General features: G+C 49.0%; 1 protein-coding gene across 2 annotated transcripts; it reads left to right on the top strand.

Moving 5' to 3' along the window:
* Window positions 1-17,279: 17,279 nt before the first annotated feature.
* Window positions 17,280-23,738, top strand: LOC140261470 (transmembrane protein 45B-like). Of its 2 annotated transcripts, none has more exons than XM_072354935.1 (6): window positions 17,280-17,360; window positions 20,648-20,849; window positions 20,988-21,200; window positions 22,004-22,188; window positions 23,088-23,233; window positions 23,560-23,738. In XM_072354935.1, the coding sequence occupies exons 2-6, from the start codon at window positions 20,666-20,668 to the stop codon at window positions 23,675-23,677; spliced, it is 846 nt and encodes a 281-aa protein (XP_072211036.1). In that variant the 5' UTR covers window positions 17,280-17,360; window positions 20,648-20,665; the 3' UTR covers window positions 23,678-23,738. The 2 variants fall into 2 exon arrangements, with proteins under 2 accessions (XP_072211036.1, XP_072211034.1); XM_072354933.1 differs by lacking the exon at window positions 17,280-17,360 and adding an exon at window positions 19,608-19,703.
* Window positions 23,739-24,096: the final 358 nt, after the last annotated feature.

Raw genomic sequence — 24,096 nt, 5'->3', positions numbered from 1 at the left:
TGCTCCTGAGTTGGGATTAAGCACAAAGAGGCTCTTGTGAGCTTTGGGCTGTGGTTTCAGCCAGGGTTTGATTCCTGCCTCCAATGTGTGTTCCTGCAAACCAGGTCTCTTTAAGCTGTCCATGGTATAACCAAGCTTGGTTTCTTGGGGCTGGGTGAAGAGGATGAGAATGCTCTGTGCATTCTCATGGTTGGTCAGGATGGGGACTCTCCTTGCCGTTTGACTTTAACATCCATTTCAGCACTCAGGAGCAGGGCTTGGCAGACTGCACGGCAAGGGGCACCTCCAACCACAAAATGGCCCAACTATCAGTGTTGGCATCACTCCTGACTTAGAGAATATGACTATGGAGTCACCAAACATGGTTGGACTTGATGATCTTAAAGGTCTTTTCCAGCCTTTGTGATTCTATAACTAGCTCTATAGCAACCAGGCTTTCCTGAGGTGGCTGATCTCCTTGGTGTGGTGCCTAGGGACCTTTGTTCTCCATTGACTGCAAGCATGGAGGTCCCGTTGGCTGTTTTTAGCTGGCTGACTTTCTCTGCTATAGACCAGCAGCTCTAAAGAAGTCACAAGTTAGAAGGGTGAGCTGGGAGGTGCTGGGATGAAGCCACCTTCCCACCAGGAGGCACAGCCTCAGAAGGCAGGGCCATGCCCATCACCTGCTGTCACCTCCACCCTCAGCTCTCCTCCTGCACCACCAGCTCTCTGCCCAGCTGCACCATAAGATGCCAAAAGGCACCATAGAGAAGCAATTAGCTCCCACGAAACTTTCCACCGTTAGGAACAATGGCTGGCTTAGTTCTCATCTGATCGAATTAATGATATTCTAACAAGTGATGGTTTTTCCTTTTAAATTTTCTCATTTGGAAGGAATTGCTCGTCGTAAATTACACATATAAAAATTAGGCCGGTGTTTTGTATTGTTTACAACAAGCACTTCGGGGTTATGGATGTTACTCACTGATTTATAATGTTTAATTTTTTCCCCGCTGTTTGAGCTCTCCATAAATCAAGTGGAGATGTCAACTTTGTGTCAACATTTCACTCAGCCTGCAGGTTACGGGCAAGCCGGGACAGCAGATCTCATGGAGGAGGTTGACTCTTCTCCTCACTGTCTTTCCCATTTTGATGAAACAATAAGAAGGTGAGGCTGGCACTTGTCAGTTATTTCTGAGTCACATTTCATTAGGCCTTTTTCAAACACTCGGGAGAACAATGTTTGAGGCAAGTGATCCAAGCAGCTCATGTTCCTGCTTGCGGGTTAGGGCAGCAGCTGCCGCGGGATTGCACTGCGAGGCTCAGCAGGTGTCTGATGGTCCTGGACTGGATCCGGATGATGTCACACAGCTCTCATCCTGGCAGGCTCCTCTTCCCTGAGCCCCAATGAGATCCTGGGGTCATCGTTTTGAAAGCCTGAAGAGGCTTGGTTGTATTTTCTTTAAGGCATCCAATGGGGTGATGGGACTTCCCTGAGTGTCTAAAGCGAGTCGGGTGGAGCTGGTTGGAGTTGCTGGGGACACAGAATAGGTGCTTGTGTAAGCCCCTCAATAAAGATTTAAGGGGTTTTGGTAAGCAACATTGCGCAAGTCTGCAGTGTCAGCGAAATGAATGGGAATTAGGAAGCTGAGGATCTCAGAGAGCCTCTGATAGGGTAAGGAAACAATTTCTGCTCCCCAGTAATCCATCTTAGTAAACCATCGGCCAGTGAAGAATTTCAGAAGATGTGGGTGATGTGTAAAGATCGCTGTGCTGGGGTAAAACTGAGTACTGTTGGTTCTTTGCTCATATCATATCAGTTTGCCCAGTATTGCTCTGCTGTTAATGGGTGCTTGGTGTCCAACCTCTTGGCCAGTCAGAAGATGGTGGTGGTACCCCCAGAATCCATCCTGCAGGGCTGATGCATGCTTTTTTTTCCTCTGGAAATGACATCTTGGCTTTATATGAGATGGAGTCAAAGTGAACAGTGAAGTCGTTGGGCTCTCTGAAGAATGGTGGTCCTCCATTTCCTTCTCCCTTCTCCTCCATACCTACCTGTGTCAGGAGGAGTCTGGCTTCATGTTAAAACCAAAGTGCCTGGTAGGTGCAGGTATGTGTGTGGGGCTATCTCATATCATTCCTGCCTACACCATGCCTACACTTGGATGGCTTATCAGCCTGCCATTTGCCTAAGTAATAGGGCTCGCCCAGTTGTAATAACAAAAGTAAATAAATACATTTTAATGATCCGATGCTGGTAATTAACGATGCTGAAAAACAGATGTCTCCCTGAAGAGCTCATAAGGAAGCCTATTGCATAAGCTCGCCCATTATGTGGATATGAGTTGATTATTAAAAGAAAACATTTAGCAAATGCAGAACAGGATATTCATCTGCTATTACATAATGCTAATAAGCAATTGAATTCAAGCAGTGATAGTCTTCCAGCCCTTACTGAATGCCGAGTGAAGTGTATTTATGGACTCCTATGTGAAACAGGCCTCCTTGTTTTTCCAAGACGAGAAGAGATCTTTCAAGAGATAATAAGTAAAATAGACTCTAGTTGCTTTAACATGAAGCAAGATGAGTCCTCTGGATTAGTTTGGATTAGTCTGTTGCTGGTGGCACGGAGGTTTGGCACTTGGCCATTTATTCACCTAGAATACGTCGAGCTAATTGGAAAAGCACCTGCGATGAGATGTAGCTCACCACCTGCACTTTGCTGAAATAAAATAAGCCTACATAATTGACTACATTACCTATTAATGTTATGAAATCTCCCCCAGGCATTTTTGTTATTATTATTATCATCTCCTCCTCCCTTCCCCCTCCTCTTCCCCCTTCCCCCTTCCTCAAGCTTTTATGAATCAAACTTTTGTCTCTTGCTTTTTCCTTGGAAGCCTCAAGATTGTGCCACTGCATCGAGATCAGGGCTGTTCCGAATGACTCGCTTCTCCCTGCAGGGGAAACCTAGGAAATTAATCCTCCTCTGCAGGGAGAGAAATAGTTTGACGTTTACCTGCTTGTTCTCATGGGGTGGAGCATCATCCCTGCCTCTCTCCTTTCTCTTTTTCCCCAGAAATCAAGTGGAAATCTTTTGACTGCTGTATGTAGGTTTTGGGATATCCCACTGTCTTAATGGTACAAAGCTTCTTGGGGTTTTTTTTGGCAGATTGAGCAGAATGGGTTTTGCTTACCCAATCCTCATTGACAGGAGATTTTTGGAGCTCAATGTGGGCAGCTGGTTTAGAGAGAGTGGCCTCTATGCCTCTTGTGATTGTATCTGAAATGCATTGGTTGTGCTACCCCTTACTGGAAGACTTCGAGCTACAAGTTGTAAAGATGAGATACAATGAGTGAGTGAGCACAAGCATGGAATGGAAGCTTGTCCCAGGTGGACACGTGGCTTCAGGGACCTCTGCTGCTGGCAGGGGATGAGACTTGCAGGGGTTAGAAACCTCAGACAAAACCTCTGTTGCTACATAATTGCTTGGGAAATGCAGACAGGGAAAGGAGTGGTGGAGAAGAGCCATAGGAAACACCTTCTGCTTTATCTTTTCCACCTCCTGGCAACTTTGCCACAAACTTGAACCAAGCTCAAATCAAACCATCTCTGTATGGCTCCAAAGAACAGCACGGAGAGTCTCAAGGCATCTCCTTGGGTTCTGATTAGAAACCCCAGACGCCTGTGGACAGAGACACGATGCCAAAATGTGGGCCTGACCTCCAAAACAACAAGTGGTAGAACAGGGAATGAAATACAGGAGCCAACCTTGTTCCTGAGCTACCTAAAGTGTACAGCTTTGCTCCAGTGGACAAACCTTCATCCTCAGCATCAACAGCTGGAGATCTGAACTCTTTTGAGCACTTGTTGGAACAGCCCCATTTGGGTGCATGGAAATGGAAGTCTGCTGGATTTTTTCCTCTCTTTGGTTAGCAGTTTTCTGCAACTGGATTACATATATACAAGCAGGTCTGCCCTGAGCACTGAATGCAGGTCATGGAGTATTCTCCCGTGGGATGTGGTCATGCAAAGTCCCACCCATTGACTCACTGTTTGGGCCAAAGAAGTAACCTTAGTCTGGCTCTTCGAGGCTGTATGCAACGCAGTAGAACTCAGCATTCAACATTAGGCTGTGCTCCAAAATGCTCCTAATCCAAGGAGGGACTTGCAGCAAGCAATAATGAACTCTCGCCCGAGGGCTGGGGGTAAAAGCCAGAGCTGTGTGGTGAGAAGCTGAAGGGTGTTGGACCTTAGGAATCCTGCTCAGCCATGGATGGAGCCAGCTGTGAAACACCACTGCCAATCAATCTCCAGGCTGTGTGTGTTGCAAGACTTCCCCTTTCACTTCCCAGAAGCTCTGTAGCTGTTCAGGCCCAAGTCTTAGGTTCGTGCCCAGCATTAAGGGACACAGCTGTGATACCTCAACAGGGCATGATTTCCTCCCCTTTCCTGCATAGGGAATATCTCCAGTAGTGAAAAGCTTCCAAACCCACCAAGCCGCATGGATGGAAGAAGTCTTGCCACGTACCCCAAGAGGTCCCAATAGCTGAGGGCTCTTCTGCAGCTGAAATGAGCAAGATAAATAACTGAAGGAAAGGAATGGCAGTGAAATGTGTGTCTGTGGATGCTTGTGAGGGAAATGGGGCCCATCTCTCATGAATATTGAAGCCAAATCCACGTTTCTCGCAATCAGAACCTACTGAAAATGCAATTTCTTTCCAGGAATGACGAGACCTTGCAAACACTGTGTGTGCCATGAACCTCACCTGCATTTCAGGGCCAATCTGCAGCTAAAATCAGTTCCCTTTACTCAGATACACAGCAGCGCAGCAATTCATCCCAGGAAAACCATAGCCAGGCCTGGGCTGGAGGACTGATAACATTCAGCAACGTTGCTGTGACAGCCCTTTTCTTCCTGAAGCTCCTAAGTGTTTTTTGCTCTTAGTATCTTAACGGACCTCTGAGAAAAGAGCAGTGTCAAAACAGGAGCTCAGATTACCCAAGTTATTATACTGTTATGTACAACGAGTGATTATTTTTCTGTATGTGTAAACTTTTATTTTTTTTTTGCAAAGGCAGCAGTTCAATAAATAATTAATGTTTCTTAATCCTGCAGCTATTTCTCTCGCTGTAAAAAATTAATTGGTTTTCCATCATCTGTTTCCCTTTAACCTGGAGGTATCTGGCACAGCGACTGTGCCCCTGCTTAAACATGCTCCTTGTAATCTTTGTCATGCCCATGGTACAGAATCTGGGGGATAAACAAACTAATCAGAGATATTAGAGGCACCTCCAGGAAGATTTAGTCATCGTAACACTTCGCTCTTATGCAGCATCCATCTGTCTGGGAATAATTAAGCCTCTCAACCCTTGATGAGGTAAATGCTGTGCTCGTTGGTGTGCAGACTGGCAAGCAGAGTCACAGAGAGGTTACAAGGTTTGCCCCAGACCACACAATCAGTCAGTGGCACTGCTGAAAAGGGAAATATCCCCATTTTCTGTGTTGCTGCAAAGCCACATCGCCTCTGAGATCTGCTGGAGGGGTGAATGTGAAGGGACTGTGGGTTATGCTCCATTTCCAACACCTGGCCAGTAAGCATTTAACACTGGTAGAGCAGTAAGGGCCCAGCACTGCCCGGAGCTGTGATGCCCCATCCCCAGAGCTGCCAGAGGCTACAGGTGAGTGGGGGGCATTCAGCCCATGTCAGGGATGGGCTGGGGGCTGTGAGGCCCCTCTGACCTAAGCCATTTTATGATCTAGGAAATGCCACAGAGGCACAGTGGTTGATGCTTGGGCTTAAGATATTGTAGTGTTTTTTTCCCCACCTTTATGATGCTTTTGTTCTAATCACCCTCACAAACCCCAGCTGCATCCTGAGGCTCTTTTGTGCTTCACATCTGCAGCCCATTGCTGCTCAGTCTTCCTCCTTTTATCCCTGGCACTGAGCATCCCATTCACTAGGAGAGAACACAGCATTCTTAACTTCTGCACTTCTCACAACAGCAAAGCTCTGCCTGAAGCTTCTGCTTTCCTTTCCAGTGCACTGTTACAGACTGCAGGGCAGTGTGATGTAGCAAGGAGCTACTGCCCCCACGTAGTGGGGAGCAATGTGGAACTGCAGAGAGGAATTATAAACGCTGGTGAACTGGAAAATGTGACTTTTAGGGCAAATAGTTGAAGTTCTGGCTGTTTTTTGTGGCCTACAGAGAGCTATGCTTTTGTGTCTGGTGGCTCCTATGTTTTAGCTGCTAAAATGGCCATCACAGCTGTCACTTCACTGGTGTCATGGAGCTAAAAAGGGGTATGAAATCTGCTGTTTTAGGTTCCTGTGGCCCTGCATTAACTGTTGCTCTTGCTGCCATCTCCCATGGGAGGGTTTTCTGCCTGCGTGGGCTGAGGGCAGCACCTTGCTTTGCTGCCTAGGGGCCCTCGGTGTCTGTTCACACATGGTGTGCCCAAAAGGGTTAACTGATGGGAAATGGGTGCCAGTTCAGCCTAGGGGAGCTAGCAAGTACAAGCATTATCCTAGTGTGAAAATTGGTTTCATTACATCTGATAAAGTCTTCGGTGGGAGCCATCACTGCCATTGTATTTTCTGGAGCAAATTCCTTCCCTTTGATTCGTAATCTGGTAACGTCCCTACTGGCCAATCTTGTGCAAACAGCTCCACGGGCTGTAAAATCAAATGGAAAATGTGGGCTCACATGGCACAGCCAGAGTTTGAGCTGGAAGGGTGTGACAGGAGAGGCTGGGAGGTTAGAAGGTAAAGATTCATGTTCCAAAGGACCTCTGCATGTGTCTGGACCAAGCTGTCACAGCTGCCTAGAGATCAGGTCCCAGAACCTACAGGGCCTGTCCTGATGTTGTCACAAGTGTCCTGGTGTCCCAGTAACCATTAACACAGACAAATGATTTTACGGTTAGAAGCAAATGTAATGACAGTCTAGACCACCTTCTTGTTAAATCCAGTCCAGAAGTGAAGGCTTGTCTGGAAAAACTGGCAAACGTGCTGCATGAACCCTTGATCTGGTGGTTAAATGCTTTGTCTGTTACCATTTACATCTTACTGCTCTGTTACCATTTACATCTTACTGCTAGTCCTACTTCGTTTTGTACCCTCCAGAGACTCAGATCGTGATCCTGCACTGTGTGACCCACAGAGACTGCAGCAGTTCCCGGTAGGGGCCAAGAGATCACTGCATCATTCCCCATGGGAAAGCAAGACTAGGAAACCTCACCGAGAGACAGAGTGCATAGAATCATCCCAGATATATTAATATATTAAAACATAGCAGAAATGACATACGCTAGCATAAATAACTGTCTTTGCTCATTGCTCAAACTTTGCCTTTGGAATTTTCTTCTTTTGTTGCTGTTTTACAATAGCAGCAGTTAGAGTCATACTACTGAGCATCCATCTAATTACATCTCAGTTTAATTATCACCCTTCGTCATGGCTCCATTCTAATGAGGTCTTCAGGTTGTTAGCGCTGATGATGAAGTGGCTTGAGAGGTGTTATCTGTTCACCTGAACGAGTGCCATTCGAGGCAAGGACCAGAGAGGGCCCATATGAGGGATGTGCACAGCCTCCCTGCCTCGCACACCAAACAACCCGGATTGTGAAATACCTTCTGGAAAAGCAGATTGAGAGAAAAAATGAAACAGCCACAGGGCACCCAGGTTGGTGGATGGGTTCCAGGAGCATTAGGTCATCCCTTCACTTTATTTATTTCTTCTCACTCCCAAAATACTCCGGCACTTTTCCAGCCATTATCAAAAGTCACTTTTTATAGGGCGAGTGTCTTCTACAGCGCAGCTCTTTGGGTTCTTTTCCATTGGCTTTGTTCTGCTCTGATTTCAAAGCTTGTCTTTCTTTTGCATTAAGGTGGGATGGCTTGAAAGAGAGGAGCTCAGATTTCCCCCCAGGTCACCCCAATGTGAACAACACCACCCCTAAGGTCTGTATGTTTCTACCTAAACAAGCCTGGGAGCAGGGCCTTGCTGTCCTTGCCTGCCTTGTGCTTGGCCTCTACCACGTAGCACTTGTTATCTGTTGACCATCCTACAGGCAAATTAGCAAGAGGGGAAGAACCTCCTCATCGTCATCTAAATAATTATTCCCCTGGAGATGCACAGGCCCAATTAACGTTGCAATGAGATTTTGGAATTCACCCATGACACATTGCCACACTGAGCAAAAGTCTGTTACAAATACAGAGCGATGGCGTTGCTTTCAGCCCAGAAAGTGTTGCTATGAAGTGCTGCCTGGTGCTAGAGCCAGTCATACTGTGCTTTATAAAATCAAGGGAGATGGAGTGGCTTAAAACCAGCCATGGATATCTGTGGCAGAACAAAGCACCAATAACAGAGTAGTTGGTGAGCTCAGACAGCAGTGTCTGCATTCAGGCAGCACAGCAGACCCAGTAATCTTGTCTTGGTGTGCAGGAGCAGTTCTGACTGGCAGTCACATCTTCTGGCAGCTCACAAAGCATCCCGCCCCTAATGAGAGCCATGCAAATGGCAAGGTGACCTCATTCATCTCTTAAGGAACGAGGCTTACAGACCAAACACGTCTCTGTGTGTCTGTTGTTTACATCATTTGGTTTCAGAACTTCTAAAATCAACTCAAGTTTTGGGGGGCAGAGTCCATGTCTGTAGTCTTAATCCTTGTGCTTCTAGACATCGCTCCTACTGAGTTACCTCATTTTAAGATGAGGGCTGCTCTTAGTATCTGCCAAGGTCTGGCTGTGATAGCAAGCATTCAGCCTCCATCACAAAGCTTTAAGCAACCTTTGGTCTCCATTTAACCCACCTGCCACCTCAAGATGCAAAGGCAGGGACAGCTGCTTCTAATCCACATTTGACACTTCTGCCTGTCCTGCTCTTAAAAACTCCCAATGGCTCAAGTTCCTCATTCCTGTAAGGAATCTATTCCTTGTATTTTTATTACATGTACGTGTTTTCTAAGGGTCAGCCTGAACCCCTTTGCTCCAGTTCAACTCCATTCCTTATTCGTCCTATCAAGAGTGAAGAGAGAGGCTGTTTCGCTGCCTCACTTCAACATTTCACATGGCTTCTGCCTTCCCCTCCAACCTCCCTTCTCTCTCTTACTCAGTCTTCCCTCATATGCCATGTTTCCAGGCTGCTCATCAATCCTGCTGCTTATTGTATTGCATAAAGCAGATGGATGGTTGTCCTCAATCCACAGATTGAAACTCTTTTGAATTCAAGTAGATAATTGAAGCTTGTTGGATCAATAGCAGGTGATGATCTAATATATTGACTGTAGATATCCATCTGGGCAGTAATGGGTTAGTCATCGATACATAAATATAAAGGCAATCACCTGTGGCCAGAGTCAATGTGGGCTTACAACATCCACATCCAGGTCAGCCATACATGTAATTTGGGTTCCTGCTGAGTCTGCAGACACTTCCCTGGTGATGGGGGCTGAACCAAAACCAGACAGATCCTCATGACTCTCCTTGGATTGAACCAGAGACTGTCTCAGAGCAGTTACACACTCGTGTCATCCATCATAGCAGACTGTCACAGTGGAATGAGCCTCAAAAGCTGTGGATTCTGCCCTATTTCATATGGGGCTCAGCCAGTCCCTCAGCAGGGCATTAAAAAGCTTTTTTTCCCCCCTGAAGAAAAACTGCTGTTGTTTAAAATAACAGAGGGGATCTGAACTGCCACCTCTCTCCAGTGTCTACAAAGACAGCCTAAGCCCTGAGGCTGAGCAGAGTGGGGTGAACCCAGGTCCCAGTGAACACAGTGGGATCCAAAAGTCCACGCTACATCATTCCATAGCCCGGGCTGTGTTACCCATTATGCACCTTTCCACAAGAGCTGTGTTGCTCATTTCAAGCACTGAATCCAGGAGATTACAAGGCACGGGGTATCTTCTGCCACCTTAAGTGGGCGTTGAGACATGGGAATCTGAACTCAACCCAAATAGCCTGAGATATATCTTATGCCATGACGTGGATTTAAAAGAGAGAGAGGAGGGGAAAAAAAAAGAAAGAAAGAATGTATTAGCACACAAAATATTAAGTCATTCATATTTTCTGCAATTAATTTATCTGTCATCAATGGACTCATAAACTATTTGACTCCATGACAGCTTGGAAAGAGAAGGTGCCAACTTTTCCTGCAGGTGTGCATCTGGTTGGGAAGACATCAGCAACTGTACGTGCAGGGAGGGAGGATGATAGGAGGGAGATGGAGGGGTTGTGAAATAAGATGGGAGTGAAAGGGTTGGCAAAAATGCTGGCTATCTGCATTTGCCCTCCTTAAGGATGGGAAGGCAGATGTGAGAAACTCCGGGCTTCAAACACCTTCCCCCAGAGCAGGCTGAGATCCCCTTAATGCACAGTTTTATTGATCTGGCTTCAGGCAAGGAACCTATAAAAAGAGTCCAGAACACCACAGGAATGGTTTAGCACATTTCCCATATTCAATGTGATATCTAAAATATGTATTTAGCACCAGATATCTGTTGCTCGCTTGCCAGTGTGACCATAAATCCTCCTGACTTCTCCGAGAGGTCGTTTGCTTTATGGTTCTTGCACAGCTGCTCTTCGGAGCTTCTCCCTTGGCACTTGTAGCATAAAGTTCGTGTTTTCCAGATGTCAATACACTGAAAGTACATGAAGAAGTAACTTAATGGCTTTGGGCTGCTTTGTGGGCATGCTGTTTGGTGGTTGATGGGTAGACGAGCTGATCGTAGTGGTCTTTTCCAACCTTAATGCTTCTATGATTCTATTTTAGCACATTTCTCCCACAGCAAATAACATTGCCCTGGAGAATCCCAACAAGTGGGAGCTGTGAGTGCTTGCAGCCTGCTCCATGGTATGGACTTTGGTGGGACCTCTGTCAAGAGGAAGAGGCTTCGAAGCAAACCCCTGGTAGATGCTGCTTCTGCATTGTGGTTTTAACACTTGTGTGAATCCAGCTTGTGAGGGTTAGAGGGTCAGTGGGGTGATGTCTGATTGGATCTGGGCACCATCAAACCCTCAGTGTTATAATGGCAGAACCCAGGTGGGATGCTGGAAGCCACAGTGAAGTTCAGTTGTGTTCGGTGCACTCTGCTCCAGCAGCACATCCCACCGAGAGGGAATTAAAGCAGAACAGGGGGAAAGGGGAAGAGCAAAGAACCAGCACAAGGAATGTCACTCCACAAATACGGAAACGTCTCCAACGTGCCCCTGGCGTGTTGCAGCAGACAGCTTAAGCCGAGCGAAAATTCTTTGGCAGTGACATCAATTCAGCACTAAGTAATGCATTTTCTAGGGCTGAGATTCAATTTAAGGTCTCTCCAGTGAGTGGAATGATTGAATGGTGTTTAAAGAAAAAAAAAGGAACCAACAAGTGAGAGTCTTTTTGTTAGGCTCTCATCTGCCTGTAATGTGAAAGCTGTTTTCCCTTTTTTTCCTCTGCTTGGACTGTGCCACACTGACCTTCAGAATAGAATGGCCTGGGTTGAAAAGGACCACGATGCTCATCCAGTTCCAACCCCCTGCTATGTGCAGGGTTACCAACCACCAGACCAGGCTGCCCAGAGCCACATCCAAGCTTCCCAGAGCAACATTGCACTGAAGTCTGCTCAAACTGCCACGAGCAGCTGCCACCTCAACCCACAGACCCAGAAGCTGGCAATAATGCTTTTAGATGCTGAGTGCCTGATCCATACTTTGAGGACCTTGAGCCTCTCCACACTCATCCCCTCCACCAATGTGCTGGGACCCATCAGAAGCCGCAGCTCACTGAGCACTGGGAGAGCACAAGAAGGTCACCAGGTATCTGTGCCTCCTGGATCAGTGTGGCCCAGAAGAACCTTTCTGTTCAGTATCTCATGCAACTTTCAGCAGCCGATGCTTTATAGTGTTGCTAAGCCAAAATCTACCCCTGCTTAATAACCCTCAGCAAATCTCTCCTCTAGAAATGGGTACATTTCTTTTTTTTCATTCTACAATAAAAAAGAGATCAGAAATTGCCATGATTTCATAGGGAGCTCTCACTGCCTATGAATTTAAAACCAGCCTAGATAATGCTCTGGTGAAAAGGCAGTAAAAATAGTTTTCTGCCATCAAGGGAAGGGCTTAGAAGTTTATTTTCTTGCTGAGTGATTGGAGTTAGGCAAAACCCATCCCCAAAGGTTTCATTGCTGGTGATGCAGCTGTAGGGATTGCCAAATGCATACTCAACAGGAGACTTGTTTTCTAAAAATAGTGGTTAGATCATTAACTCTGTCTCTCTCTCTTGATCCAAATTAAGTCTGTGGACAGATTTGGAGCTGGTGTGAAGGGAGAGATGCTGCTTAATGCTTTCCACCAGCTCTGTGTTCCCATCTGCTGAGCACCAGGCTGGGGGGAGAGCTGCAGTGACCAATGTGTTGGCACTGCCAGGTCCTTGTCCAATGTGGTTCCAGCAAAAGCACTGCTTCATGCAGAAAAGAAAAAGTTGTGATCTCTGTCTGGGTGAGAGCTGATGGCTTTGCATGAAGGAGGGATGCAGAAGGGCTGGTCTGGATGCAGCACAGCATCCATCTTTGGGCTGGGGAGGTGATGCGGTCCTTCAGGGCCAGGTTGTAGCACTCAGTGGGTGAAGGTATAAGTTTCCATAGATGAGCTTCAGCCCACTCCCAAGGTCTGAGTCTTTAGTTGTCTCTACTTGCATCAGTCAGAAGTTGAGGGTTTGCATATCACAGCTTCACCCTGTGGCTGAGCTTTGCTTGGTGAGCACAGAGAGCAAAGCAGCAGAGCTGGAGTCCCCTCTCTCACCTCCTTGCTGGTGGCTGCAATAAACTTAAAACCCAATAAATGGAAATGCTGGGGAAAGAAGTTACAATAACACCATCAGGATTAGATCAAAATACAACAAGCGCCAGAGCAAAACTCTGTTCAGAAATCAACCAGCACTGCATAATTCATCAGCCTCCCATGGACCCCATTTTCCTGCCTTGTGCTTCAAGGACTTGACCAATTTGGTTTATAGAGTCATTTGGGTAAAGGTTTGGAGGGAGGTGGGGGGGGAGAAGGGGTAGAAACGTTGCTTAAAAAGTAAGTCAAAGGCTCCAACATGTGTTCTGGGCGAGCTGAATTCAAGATGAGGGTTTTAGACTTCCCGTGGGAGCTCCCTTTCACAGCTCTCCCCTAATCCTCTGGAAATCGCCTGTTCCCCACAGCTGTCGGTTCGCCAGATAAACTATTTGTTCAATTATTCTTGGCCGAGATGGTGCAGGCTGCCTCAAAGCCGCCGGCTCCATCCCTCGGCCCACTTCAATCGCCTTCAGAGGAGCCCGAGCCCGTTTGAAGGCCGCCGTCCTCCTCGCAGGGCTGTCCCCACTGCCGCCTGCGCATCCTTTTTATCTCGCCTCGACCCTTGGAGGCGGCTGGAGGTGCTCCCACAGGGGCGGGCAGTGAGAGCGGCTCCGGTGTCGGAGTGTCTGGGCGAGAAAATAATTACAAATGAAAGAGAGATTAGCAGAAGCCGTTGTGACAAATGCTCCCGAAATGGTTTCTGGAGCGCCGGCGGTTGCTTCTAACAGGAGAAGTCAGCTGCAGCTGCCATCCCTATGGCAATGCGGGGGAACGCGGGACCCGCTGGGACCCTGCTTGAAAGCCTCAGACCTGACAAACCGGGACGAGATGATGGACCGGGGCAGCTTCACGTCATGCAAATGGACTGCTAATTAATGTCATATTCTTTCACATTTGTCTTCCCAACTCTGTCTCCATCCCCAAGTCCCCTGACTTCTGCAGAAGTGCTCAAACCCATCTCATGAATGGCTCACAGCTGCTGACAGACGGCTCTCGCCTGGTGCTGGGAGTTGCTCCTTCACCTCGAGAGGAGCCTGAGCCTCTCCAAGATGTGTGTGCGCTTTCCCTGTGGTTTGTCATGGCTTGCTATGACGTTGCCATGATATGTCATGTGCTGGCAAGGGCTATGGAGCCTTGTAGAGAAATGACACAGAATAAAGCAGAGAGCACCAGTCTGGAAGAGTTGCCCCAGTTGAGCATCCCTTGCTTGCACTCACTGGTAATTTGGGCAAGCCATCAACATTGCACCAAGGTGTTACCAAGACCTCATCCCATGAGATTAGGAGATGTTTCCCCTTCACCCTTCAATCCAGCACTGCAAATCACTGGGGCAGACCAGTGACCCCAGCACTCCTCCCCACAGCCCCGTGGGTTGCTCCTGAAGCCCCACATCATAACATCAGCTCATCCCCAACCCCCTGGCTCCCTTCCCCATCCCAAACAGCGAAGGCTGAGGCATCCCACCCTGCACTTTGATGCGCCCGCGGGGACAGCTGGGCTGTGCCACAATCCCCCCGGCCCTATGGGCTAAGCCAGCATTTTAAAATAGTCCCCCCCAGCCCAACGGTGACAACTGTGCAATTATTTTAGACGCTGTTTACGGACCCGCGGCGTAACCGGAGCCCACGGGTGGCACATAGGAATGGGAGGTGGTGGATGAAGGGGGCTGGGGGTGAAGGGGGAGCAATGAGTGGTTTTCAGCCTAATTAGCAGCCCCTCGGCTCTCACAGGGCAGCTGAGGATGGTGAAAAACCCATTTGTATGTACAGAAGCCGCAGTTTTTCTCCTCTTTGGTGCTTGAGCTGCCCTTTGGCTTTCAAAATACACCTCTTATTAACTGTCATTTCTTTTCAACTTTTCAGATTTGGAACTAAATTGTACCACTCCCTGCCACCTTGATATCACCTTTGGTAACCCTGTAAGTAAGCCAGATTGAGGCTTCAGTCCCCCTCATTGAGGGATGCTTTGAGCCTTTCCCATCCATTTCAGGGCTGAGCGTGCGGCCACTTCACCTCCTTGCTGGGATAGGTGAGGATGGAGCTTGCGCAATCCCCCTCGTGCCTCAGTTTCCCCATCACTAAAGGAGGGATACCCGGCCCTATAAACCTCCCTTCGGAGGAGGAAGGGCTGCGATAAAGGCACAGCAGAGCGCGGGGCCGGCCGTGCGGTGGGAAGGCAGCACCCCGAGCATCCCTCGGAACCGCTCCGCGCAGCCCCAGCACCACCTGGCGGCCCCGCACCGCCCTGGGGCGGAGAGGCTCGGGGTGGTATTCCTCCCTCTGCCACCGAGGTGTGCCCTTGCTCCACGCAAAACCCTCCGGGAGGATTTACTTTATTCCTTCCTTGTTCTACTTCTTCTCTTCTCTTACCTTGTTTTGCTTCATTTCTATCCAGTGTTCCCATTTCCCACAGGCTTTCCCCCAGCTCTGTGCTCCCTGCTGTCTCATCAGCCTCCATCCCCTCTCTGCATTTCCCTGGCTGTTTTCTTGCTATCCACCCTCACTTTCCCTTTCGTTCCTCTCATCTGACTGCACTGTTTCGTTTGTAATTGCTTTTTTTTCTGTCCCTTAGTAATTGCTTTTGCCTTCCCAAGCGCTGTGCAGACTTGGTGTCCTGCTGGGATGGATGCAGTTGGATTTGCAGCACGGCTGAGCTCTCCCTACTTCTATTCAGTCTGACTGTGACATGCAGCTCATCAGCCTGCTGTCCCACCCCCTGAAATCACAGCTCACCTTCAGGCTGCCGTCCTTACCTTGCAGAAACCAGGAGCTCATTTCCTGGCCGTGACACTCCATCATTTCCCCTATTTCCCTGAGCAATTAATTCTGAGCTCTATCCAAGCAATCCTTGGATAGGATGGTGAATTGGTGCCAGGGCTGATTTCAAGTCAAGGTAACAGGATTTAGGCACGCTGCCATTTGGGATGGAGCCTGGCCTGTGTCTGCAGCCCATGGTGACCTCGAGCCCACCCTGGTGGCAGCCCCCTGCCCACAGCTTCAGAGAGCAGAACACGGATGCGTGCTGGGCAAGGTGCCCATGTGCCTGTGTGTTGTTTCAAGGATGGTGGAGGAAACAGCCTCTAGCAGAAGTATAGCTGTAAATTAGAGATTATCCTGTGTGTGTGTTTCGTTGGGAAATGTTTGCTTTGGACCGTGTGAGCATTGCTGAGGTTAAACACGCACATATTCAGCCTAACAGCCAGCTCCGGGATGGTGTTTGCTGCAGTAAATACACACTGAGAGGTTTCCTATTTCCCCACCCCATGGGCTCCATGGTTTCGTTCCGCAAATATTTCACAGTGTAAATTTCCTGGTAGACAAGCAACAGCAACAACGGGCAGCAGAGCTTTGGTTGAGGGCAAACTGCAGTTTCAATGTCAGGGCTCTGCCTGAGCAGCTCAGCTGTGCGACAGCAGGAGCCACAGTGGGATCACAACCCCAGCCCAGCAGCTTGGATTTCTATCATTGATGAAAGAGCAGCCCGACATTCTTGGTGCTTCATTGACACATGTAGATATCCCACAGCTTTCTTTCCATTCACTTCCTCAGGAGAGGCAGACCCTCCCCATAGAGAAAGACTTATTCCCATTTCCAGGCCTTCCACATCACCACTCACTGCACATCTTTAGGCGCAGGGTTTTGGGGGTGAACTTAAAGACTTGACCATTGGACATCACCCATTAAAACAACATCGTGAGCAAATTGCTTTGGTTTTAACAAATCCCCCCCTTCTTGAATGCTGGGGTGGGCAGCCAGGCAGAGCTCTGAGCCATGAAGTCATTTACAAAGCACCCAGCCAATAAAACTCAGCTTTCTCCTTACAAATTCCCTTCTGCAGGTGTGTGTGATCTGGGTGATGTAAGTATCTGTGCTGCCCCATAAAAGTGAGTTAAGCTGAGGGCTGGCAGAGCTTTAGCACAGAAGGCTCTGTCAGTGCTGCTGTTACAAATGGTGATAATAATGCTTACCTCCCTCCCCGGGGTGTCATGGGGGTTAATTATTTAACATTTGTAAAGCACTCGCAGGGCTGGAGATGAAAGTGGGAAAGTATTATTAAGAATAAACTACGTTTTGTAGGAGGTCTGGTCAGAAAATTGCATTCCGAGTTGAAATATGGGTTATGATCACGGGTCCCTGGAGGAGCATCCATCAACAGCTTGGGATGTGTGGGAAAGGAACAAATAGAGCAAATGAAGATGTTTGGTGACCCCTTTCACTGTTGCAGCACTTGGGGAATGGGGATGATGCCCTGTGCCTCTGCTCCCTGCACACCCTGTGGGTGATGCAGGAACCTGGAGAAGGATATCTGGTTGTTGCAGTGATTAAATACATAAAGGTTTGGGGTTAAGGATTCTGCATTAAGCTTTACCATGGCCAGCCAGCATCGCTCATTGACTCAGGGAGGCTCTGAAGGAAGGAAACTTGAAACAAGCTGCTCGGTGTGCCCTGAGGTGTGGGGTATTGGTGTGCCCAGCCCCTGGCTGCAGGTGGGTGGGGAGGTGCTTGAGGCGGAGCACAGTTCACCTGGGCAAGGTGCAGCAGCAGCTGGCAGGTAACGTGGGGCTCTGCGGGCAGGGGCTGTGTGTTGGGTAGGGGTGGGATGGTGATGGATGGGATGGGAAGAGATGGGGTGGGGGACCTGGGTGACCAACCCCCTGCCTTTGGTATTGCAGGGAGGGAAAGGAGCCCACCTGGTTGTCTAAAGGGTCCATGAGTGGGTTTGGGGTGGTGGACCCTGAAATCTGGTGTTTGGATTGAGTCCATACAGAGTAAAGAGTGGGTGGGTGAGGAAGGAGGTGCTTTGCACAGAGAGCAAAGTGGGTGCATGGGGGGGTTCTGCCTGCCCCGTGGCTGGGCTGTCCCACTGGCATGTCTCTGCTCCCAGCCAAGTTACACACACAGGCTTTGTCTGACAGCCGGGCTGAAATCACCCTACATGCACTGAAGCAGAAAGCCTTCCCTCAGCCTCCTCTCTCTGCAGAATTGCTCAGAAATTCCCCTTTTCATGCCTGAAAATGAGGAAGGACTGAGTCCTTCAATGCCCTTCTCCAAGGCCGGTGCTTCCCCCTTCTCTGTTCTGGGAAGGTTTCTTCCTCCTTCATACCAGCTGGAAACCAACAGCATTTCAGTTTTGCAATGCAGCCCCAGGTGCCCAATGAGGCAAGGAGAGCAGGTGTGGGGGTTTTAGGTGAATAATTGCTTGTGCCTTGAGTATATCAGAACTGAAATGGTGTCTTAAATATTTGGGTATAAAAAGCTTTTTTTCTTGAGGTGTGACAAAGGCAACACTGTGCTGTTGGGTCACTGTTTTAGTGCTCAGCTTTCTCTGCAGGGCCGGGGGATGGGCACTGCATTGTGGCCATGAGCTCGTGTCCTTCCCTCTGATGGAGTAAAAGCAGGTTCTGTTTATGATGATGGTTTTCAACCTAAAGAGGAAAACCCTTATGTATCTTCTGTAGGTGGAAGGCTGCAGATGCAGCTGGGCTTGTAAGGATTACTAACAGATAATAACGTGACGGCTCGATGTCACTGGTGTGGGTGCAGGCAGACATACAAGGAAAAAAAGCAATGATAATGGGATGAAATGGCTCAGAATGGGGCTTTAGGCTGATGTGAATGCATTAGGGGTCTGGTTCCTGGAGGAGTGATGGAAATGCTGCTTGTACCAGCTCTGAGCAGCTTGGACAGATGGGGATGAGAAACAGGGGAGCTCCTATTTGTGCCCCTTTTGCAGTTTTTCTACCTGTTATCTACCTGTGTTGTTATCTCGCTTCTATGGCTGCTCCTCCAGTCACCCACTGAAACCTCAGCAGCAGGAAGATAAGACCTTCTCAAGAGGGTCTGAATCACCCACCTTATTCCTAGACATGGCAGCCAGAGGCATTTCCAGCTGGGATCCAGGCAGAGCTCAGCTTTTTTATTTGCAAGCAAAGCCATTTCTCTTCATCCCTGAGTCAGCGCTCCCACGGGGACTGCTGCTGTCACACCAACACTGCAGGTCCTGCAGAGAGAGAGAGCAGCTCTGAGCTGTCTGATTTGTGGAGGCTGAAGGGCAGAGTTAATTGCACGGGTGATGCCTGTGAGCTGTTTCCAATGGCGAACTTTAGACAGTAATTTCCAAGCTGGCGACATGGAAGCAGCGCCCTGACTGAGCCATTATTGATGCACTGATAAAACCTGGGCAAAAAAAAACCAAGAGAGAAGTAAAGCAAATAAGGCAAACTGTAATGGCCCCAGGATTTGGATGAAAAGAAATGGTGTGCTGGGCAGGTGAGAGGAGGAAGCAAAACCTGGTGTGCTCCTTACCATCCTCCTGACAGTGCCGGTGCATTAGCTTTAAGACAAAAAGAAGCCAGCTCCTCTGGGAGGGCGATGAGAGCAGAGGAAACAGTAAATCATTAAGCCAGCTCATTGTAATGAACAGGCAGAAGGACAAAGTTCATTAATTACAAGGAAGAGGGATGCGGGTGTGTTGTCGAGCAAATCAGACAAGTGGGAGCATTGCAAAGTCGTTCCTTGCAGGGATGCCCTGTGTCAGTGGTCACAAGTGGTAGTGAACACCAGCTATAGACAGAACTGCTGGAGGTGGTCTGTGAAGTTTTTTACTTGACATACAGTATGACATTATGGCATGATAACCACGACGGTTGCTGCAGGAATGCCTTGCCATGTTGTCCTCCCAGGGCTTTGCTGTGCTTTCAGTCTTGGGTTCCCCTGCACGTACACAGTGTGGCTCATTGCTCACCCCAACACACACATTGTCAGCCTTGCTTGGCCCAGACCCGATGCTCCCTTTGTTGCAGGGTACAGGTAGATGCTCTGATTGCAGGGTTGTCTCCTTCAAAGGACCAAAGAGCCTATTGTATTTACCTGCTGGACTGTGCCAGCAGAGCTGGTAAGCAGCGCCTTGCTTTGATTTTGTGTTTAATTATCCAGTGTGCCCATTGTCGATAAATCTCTGCTTCTAAGTCACAAAATAAGGCAGAGCCTTAAGTGCTGCTAAAACCTTCCTGCAAATACAGCAGGAAAAAATGATTTCAAGCACAGCATTTTCTCCCTGGCAATAAGTTCCCTCCTCCTTTATTTTTGGCATGAAAATGTTGCACTGTTGTTTGGTGAAGGTTCCTGCAGCACTGGCCTGGTGGAAGGGGTGTTGTGGCATGCAGGCAGCTGCATGCATAGGGCAGAGTTTGCAGCAGGAGCAATGTTTGCTCCCAAATATACCCTCACCATTCCAATGGGCAATGTCTGTGCCATGAGCTGACTCCTGTTGGTTCACCTCAGAGCCTTATGGGACGGAGGAGGAATGGCTCAGCATCACCAGCACAGCCTTTGCTATCAATTAAAATCTCCTAATTGACCAGCCTGACACAGCCGACCTGTACCCGTGCCAAGGCAGGCCCCCAAACATATGCTTGAGCCCACATCAAAGAGCTAATCGTTTCTCCACCTAATTAAACAAACCAGCAAATGGCAAGCAGGAGCTGGGTTTTAATTGCTGTGATTCTCCTAGGAAACAGATCCCTCTGCTCCTGCAGCCCTGCACTGTGCTGGCACTGAGGGCTGGGCTGAGTTCAGCTGGGAGCCCCCACTGCCTGGTGATGCTCATGGAGAGCACCAGTGCAGTTGGTTTGGGACATTTCTGAAGCTGTTTTTCACCAAACCCTTTGGCTCGGTGCACTGAAGCAATTCCAGGAATGTAAAACATTTTTGCCTGGAGTGCGGCTGTTCAAACCCTTCTGTATGAGCTGAACAACCCCAGTGGTGCTTCCTTGCAGCAGACCTCCCAGTTCTCCAGTGTGATTTGTGTAATGGTTGGTTTTTTTCTTTGCCTTCTAGTCAGAGGACCTTGTCAGCATGGCAAACTTCAAGGGCCATGCACTTCCAGGCAGTTTCTTCCTGGTCTTTGGGCTCTGGTGGTCTGTGAAATACCCACTGAGGTACCTCAGCCAGAAAGCAAGCAAGAAGTCCCAAAAGAATTACTGCTTCCAGCGCTTGGATGCCATTGAAGGAGGAGTTAAAATCACCTTTGCTCTTATAGGTAAGGGCTATGTTGGTTTGGCATTAAGGCAGCCAGTCCTGACCCAAGTCGGTGCCTGTTGCCTTCAGAAAGCACCCAGAGCAACCCGCAGCATCAACCATCGTTGCATATAAGCCATGACCTTGTATGTCCATGCAGGGATGCTGGCAGAACAGTTCGTCCCCGATGGGCCCCACTTGTACCTCTACAGCGGGGAGAAACGTGACTGGGTGAATCTGATGAACTGGCAGCACACCACCATGTATCTCTTCTATGGTCTCTCCGGGGTGGTGGACATCTTCACCTACATCTGCCCCATGGTGCCGCGGGGTCTGGACCGGCTGACGCTGTCTGTGGCTGTGTTTGTTGAAGGTCGGTAGGAGATGGGAGGGATCTTGTTGGGTGAGTCACAGTGAGAACATAGTTGGGCAGACTGAGATATCGCTCTGCACATCCCTGAAGACGGGGCAGGTCTGATATATTATCAATGGACTGCCTGCTGCAAGATGAGAAATATAGGTGTTGATGCGTCCTGGCTTTCCTGGTTTGGGGTTTCTGGTGTGACAGCAGGCTGAGTTTCCTTGTTATGATGAATTGCTGGTGGATACCCCATCTATCTTACAGCCACCGAGCTGTTTCCATGCTCCGTGTCCCCCCTGAGGGCCATTAATTGTGCTGCAGGCATCATCATTCTCATCTGCTTGCGTTGCACGTGGCAAATTGAAGTGACTTATTCTGGCTTCAGCACATCGTGAATATCATTACGTCTTCAGACTGTCTTGTGTATCGTGAGCCTGGATTTCAGACCTCTTGGCTCACAAAGGGCAGGAAGAAGACACTAGGAAATGAAGTTCTTGCTTACATTGGTGAGAAATGGTGGTGGTAGGTGGATGGTTGGACTAGATGATCGTAGAGGTCTTTTCCAACCTTGGTGATTCTCTGATTCTGATGTTTTCTTTTCCCTTATCTCAATGGTGTTTGAAGCACAGCACAGGCAGTTCAGGAACTGGAAAGGGAAAGGGAAATCAGAGTCATAGAATACCCTGAGTTGGAAGGGATCCATAAGGATCATTGAGCTCCCTGAGATCCGGGTGGGACGTGATTTACTCTATGGGGCTCAGTGGTGGTGGTTACTATGGTTGATGCTACCCTAAGCACGGTGCATCTTTTGGCAGGTTGCCTCTTTTATTACCACGTCCTTCACCGCCCCATGCTGGATCAGCACATCCATTCCCTGCTGCTCATCGCCATCTTTTCAGGGGCCTGCAGCACCATGCTGGAGGTCTTCCTCAGGGACAACATCGTGCTGGAGATGTTCAGAGCCGGAGTCACCATCGTCCAGGGAACGTGGTTCTGGCAGGTCAGGGCTGGCTCCTCCTATAGAGCAGAGCACTGGGGTGGGAGAGCCATGTGGAAAGGAGCCATCCATCACATCTCAATCACATGTCTCTAAAGAATAATTTTGCCAGGCCCGCTTCATAAATAGATGATAACCCAGAGTGAAAATTTACTCATCGCAGGTCATCTCTGATGGCTGCTCTGGCTGAGGTGGCTGTTTGTCTTGGCTTATTGCTTCTCTGGGGGGGAAGAGAAAAGGCGAATGCTCACAGTAAGCAAGAGGCGCTCTGCAGTATCTGACAACAGAGTCCTAATTGCTTAATGTGTCTAATGCACCCTGCAGCACTCCCTGTGGCTTAGTGGAAGGATGCAATCCCCACCAAGCAGTCAAATGGCTGAGTGAAAGCACGGCCACCCGCTCGCTTTGGTGGTGGAGATGCAAAGAGATCAATTAGAGAGAACTGCTCCCAAAACTCAGCTGCCAGTGAGATCTCCTTCTCTGCCTCAGTGCCAGGGTTGCTGTGATAACTCAGAGCAGCCCTTATCCAGGGATATGAAGCACCAAAGGCACTGCACAGCTGCCCAGTGCTGTGCTGGGGTCCCTGGGGGTGTTCCATAACCATAGGGATGTGGCACTGAGGGATGTGGGCACAGTGGGGTGGGCAGGGATTGGGGATCTCAGAGGTCTTGCCTGACCTTAACAGTTCTATGGTTCCATGGCTCTGTGATTCTATGACTCTAAATTTGGAGTCTGCAATGCAGAGAGACAACTGTAAGCTTCAAAGCTCCTGTAGCAGCTTCTCGTGCCTCCAAAACATCGCAGAAGGTTGGGAAGCAATAACACCATTTGCAAACCAGCCCAGGCTCATGTCTCAGGATGTTGGTTTTCCCCCAAGCTAACAAAGCTCTCATCCCATCCAGGTTGGGGTCGTGCTGTTCCAGCCATGGGGAGGTCCAATGTGGGATGAGAGCGACCACAGCAACATCATGTTCCTCACCATGTGCTTCTTCTGGCACTGGGCGGCTGCAGTGGTCATCCTGACTGTGAACTACAGCATTGCATACAGGTACTGCTGGGGCTTGGGAGGAGCAGAGCTGGGGTGAGCAGCTGGTCCTGGTGTGCAAAGCCACAGCTGGATCCACAGCCTGTGCCTGCTGCAGGCTTCAGAGCACAGCAACAAGTGTAGTCTTTATTTGTTGAATGCGCAGAATGCAAAATAGGGGCAGCAAGAGGCACAGGCACTGAGCATGGAGAAGGCAAGCAAGCACGACTCTGAGCTGCTCTGAGAGCTGTGCACTGCTGCTGCTCTGCACCAGGGGGTGGCTGACACCTGCAAGTCAGCATTTAATTTGAGGCTTGGCTGTCGGTGATGTCTTGCCCCGTGTGTTGCAGCTGCATGCAGCGGTGTGGGAGAGGCAACGGAGAGCCCTACATCAGCCTTGGGGTCCGGAAGCAGAAGGACAACATGGGCTCCCAGGCTGCATTCCTCAATGGGTCGGACGACGAGTGAGGAGGGTGCAACCTCCTCCTGCAAGCTGGAGAAGAATCAGCTTTCCAGAAGAAAAACACAAACAAAACCTAACAAAAAGTCTGCGGAGAGCAGAGAGGGGCTGCCCTCACGCTGCTGGGAATCCTATTGTGTGCATGGCGGTCTCTGCTCTCCGTCGTACCCAGATACACCAGCTCTGACACAAGCACTGATTGCAGTGATTTTAGCAACAAAATGAAGCACAGAAATTGACTGTTAAGAGATTGCTTGGGGATCCCCATCCCCATAGAGATGGATGGCATCCTTTGGCTTTCCTTACTCCCCCACCAGCCCAACCTGCTGTGACGCAAGGCAGGGAAGCTCCATACTGGGGTCAGGTCCTCCAACACCCCCACAGCACAGCATCATCCCAAGGAGGAAGATCAAAAGAGTGATGTGAG

Source organism: Excalfactoria chinensis, chromosome 21 (genome assembly GCF_039878825.1).
Source record: "Excalfactoria chinensis isolate bCotChi1 chromosome 21, bCotChi1.hap2, whole genome shotgun sequence".
Taxonomy (NCBI): domain Eukaryota; kingdom Metazoa; phylum Chordata; class Aves; order Galliformes; family Phasianidae; genus Excalfactoria; species Excalfactoria chinensis.
Note: the sequence above shows the minus strand (reverse complement) of the source record. Positions and strands in the feature narration are given on the sequence as shown.

Bases quoted from the DNA above. Each gene is read 5' to 3' on its own strand.
- LOC140261470 (XM_072354935.1), top strand. From the start codon at position 20,666: ATGGCAAACTTCAAGGGCCATGCACTTCCAGGCAGTTTCTTCCTGGTC. The intron at 21,201-22,003 runs GTCGGTAGGAGA...ATCTTTTGGCAG, and splicing joins TGTGGCTGTGTTTGTTGAAG to GTTGCCTCTTTTATTACCAC. The intron at 22,189-23,087 runs GTCAGGGCTGGC...CATCCCATCCAG, and splicing joins AGGGAACGTGGTTCTGGCAG to GTTGGGGTCGTGCTGTTCCA.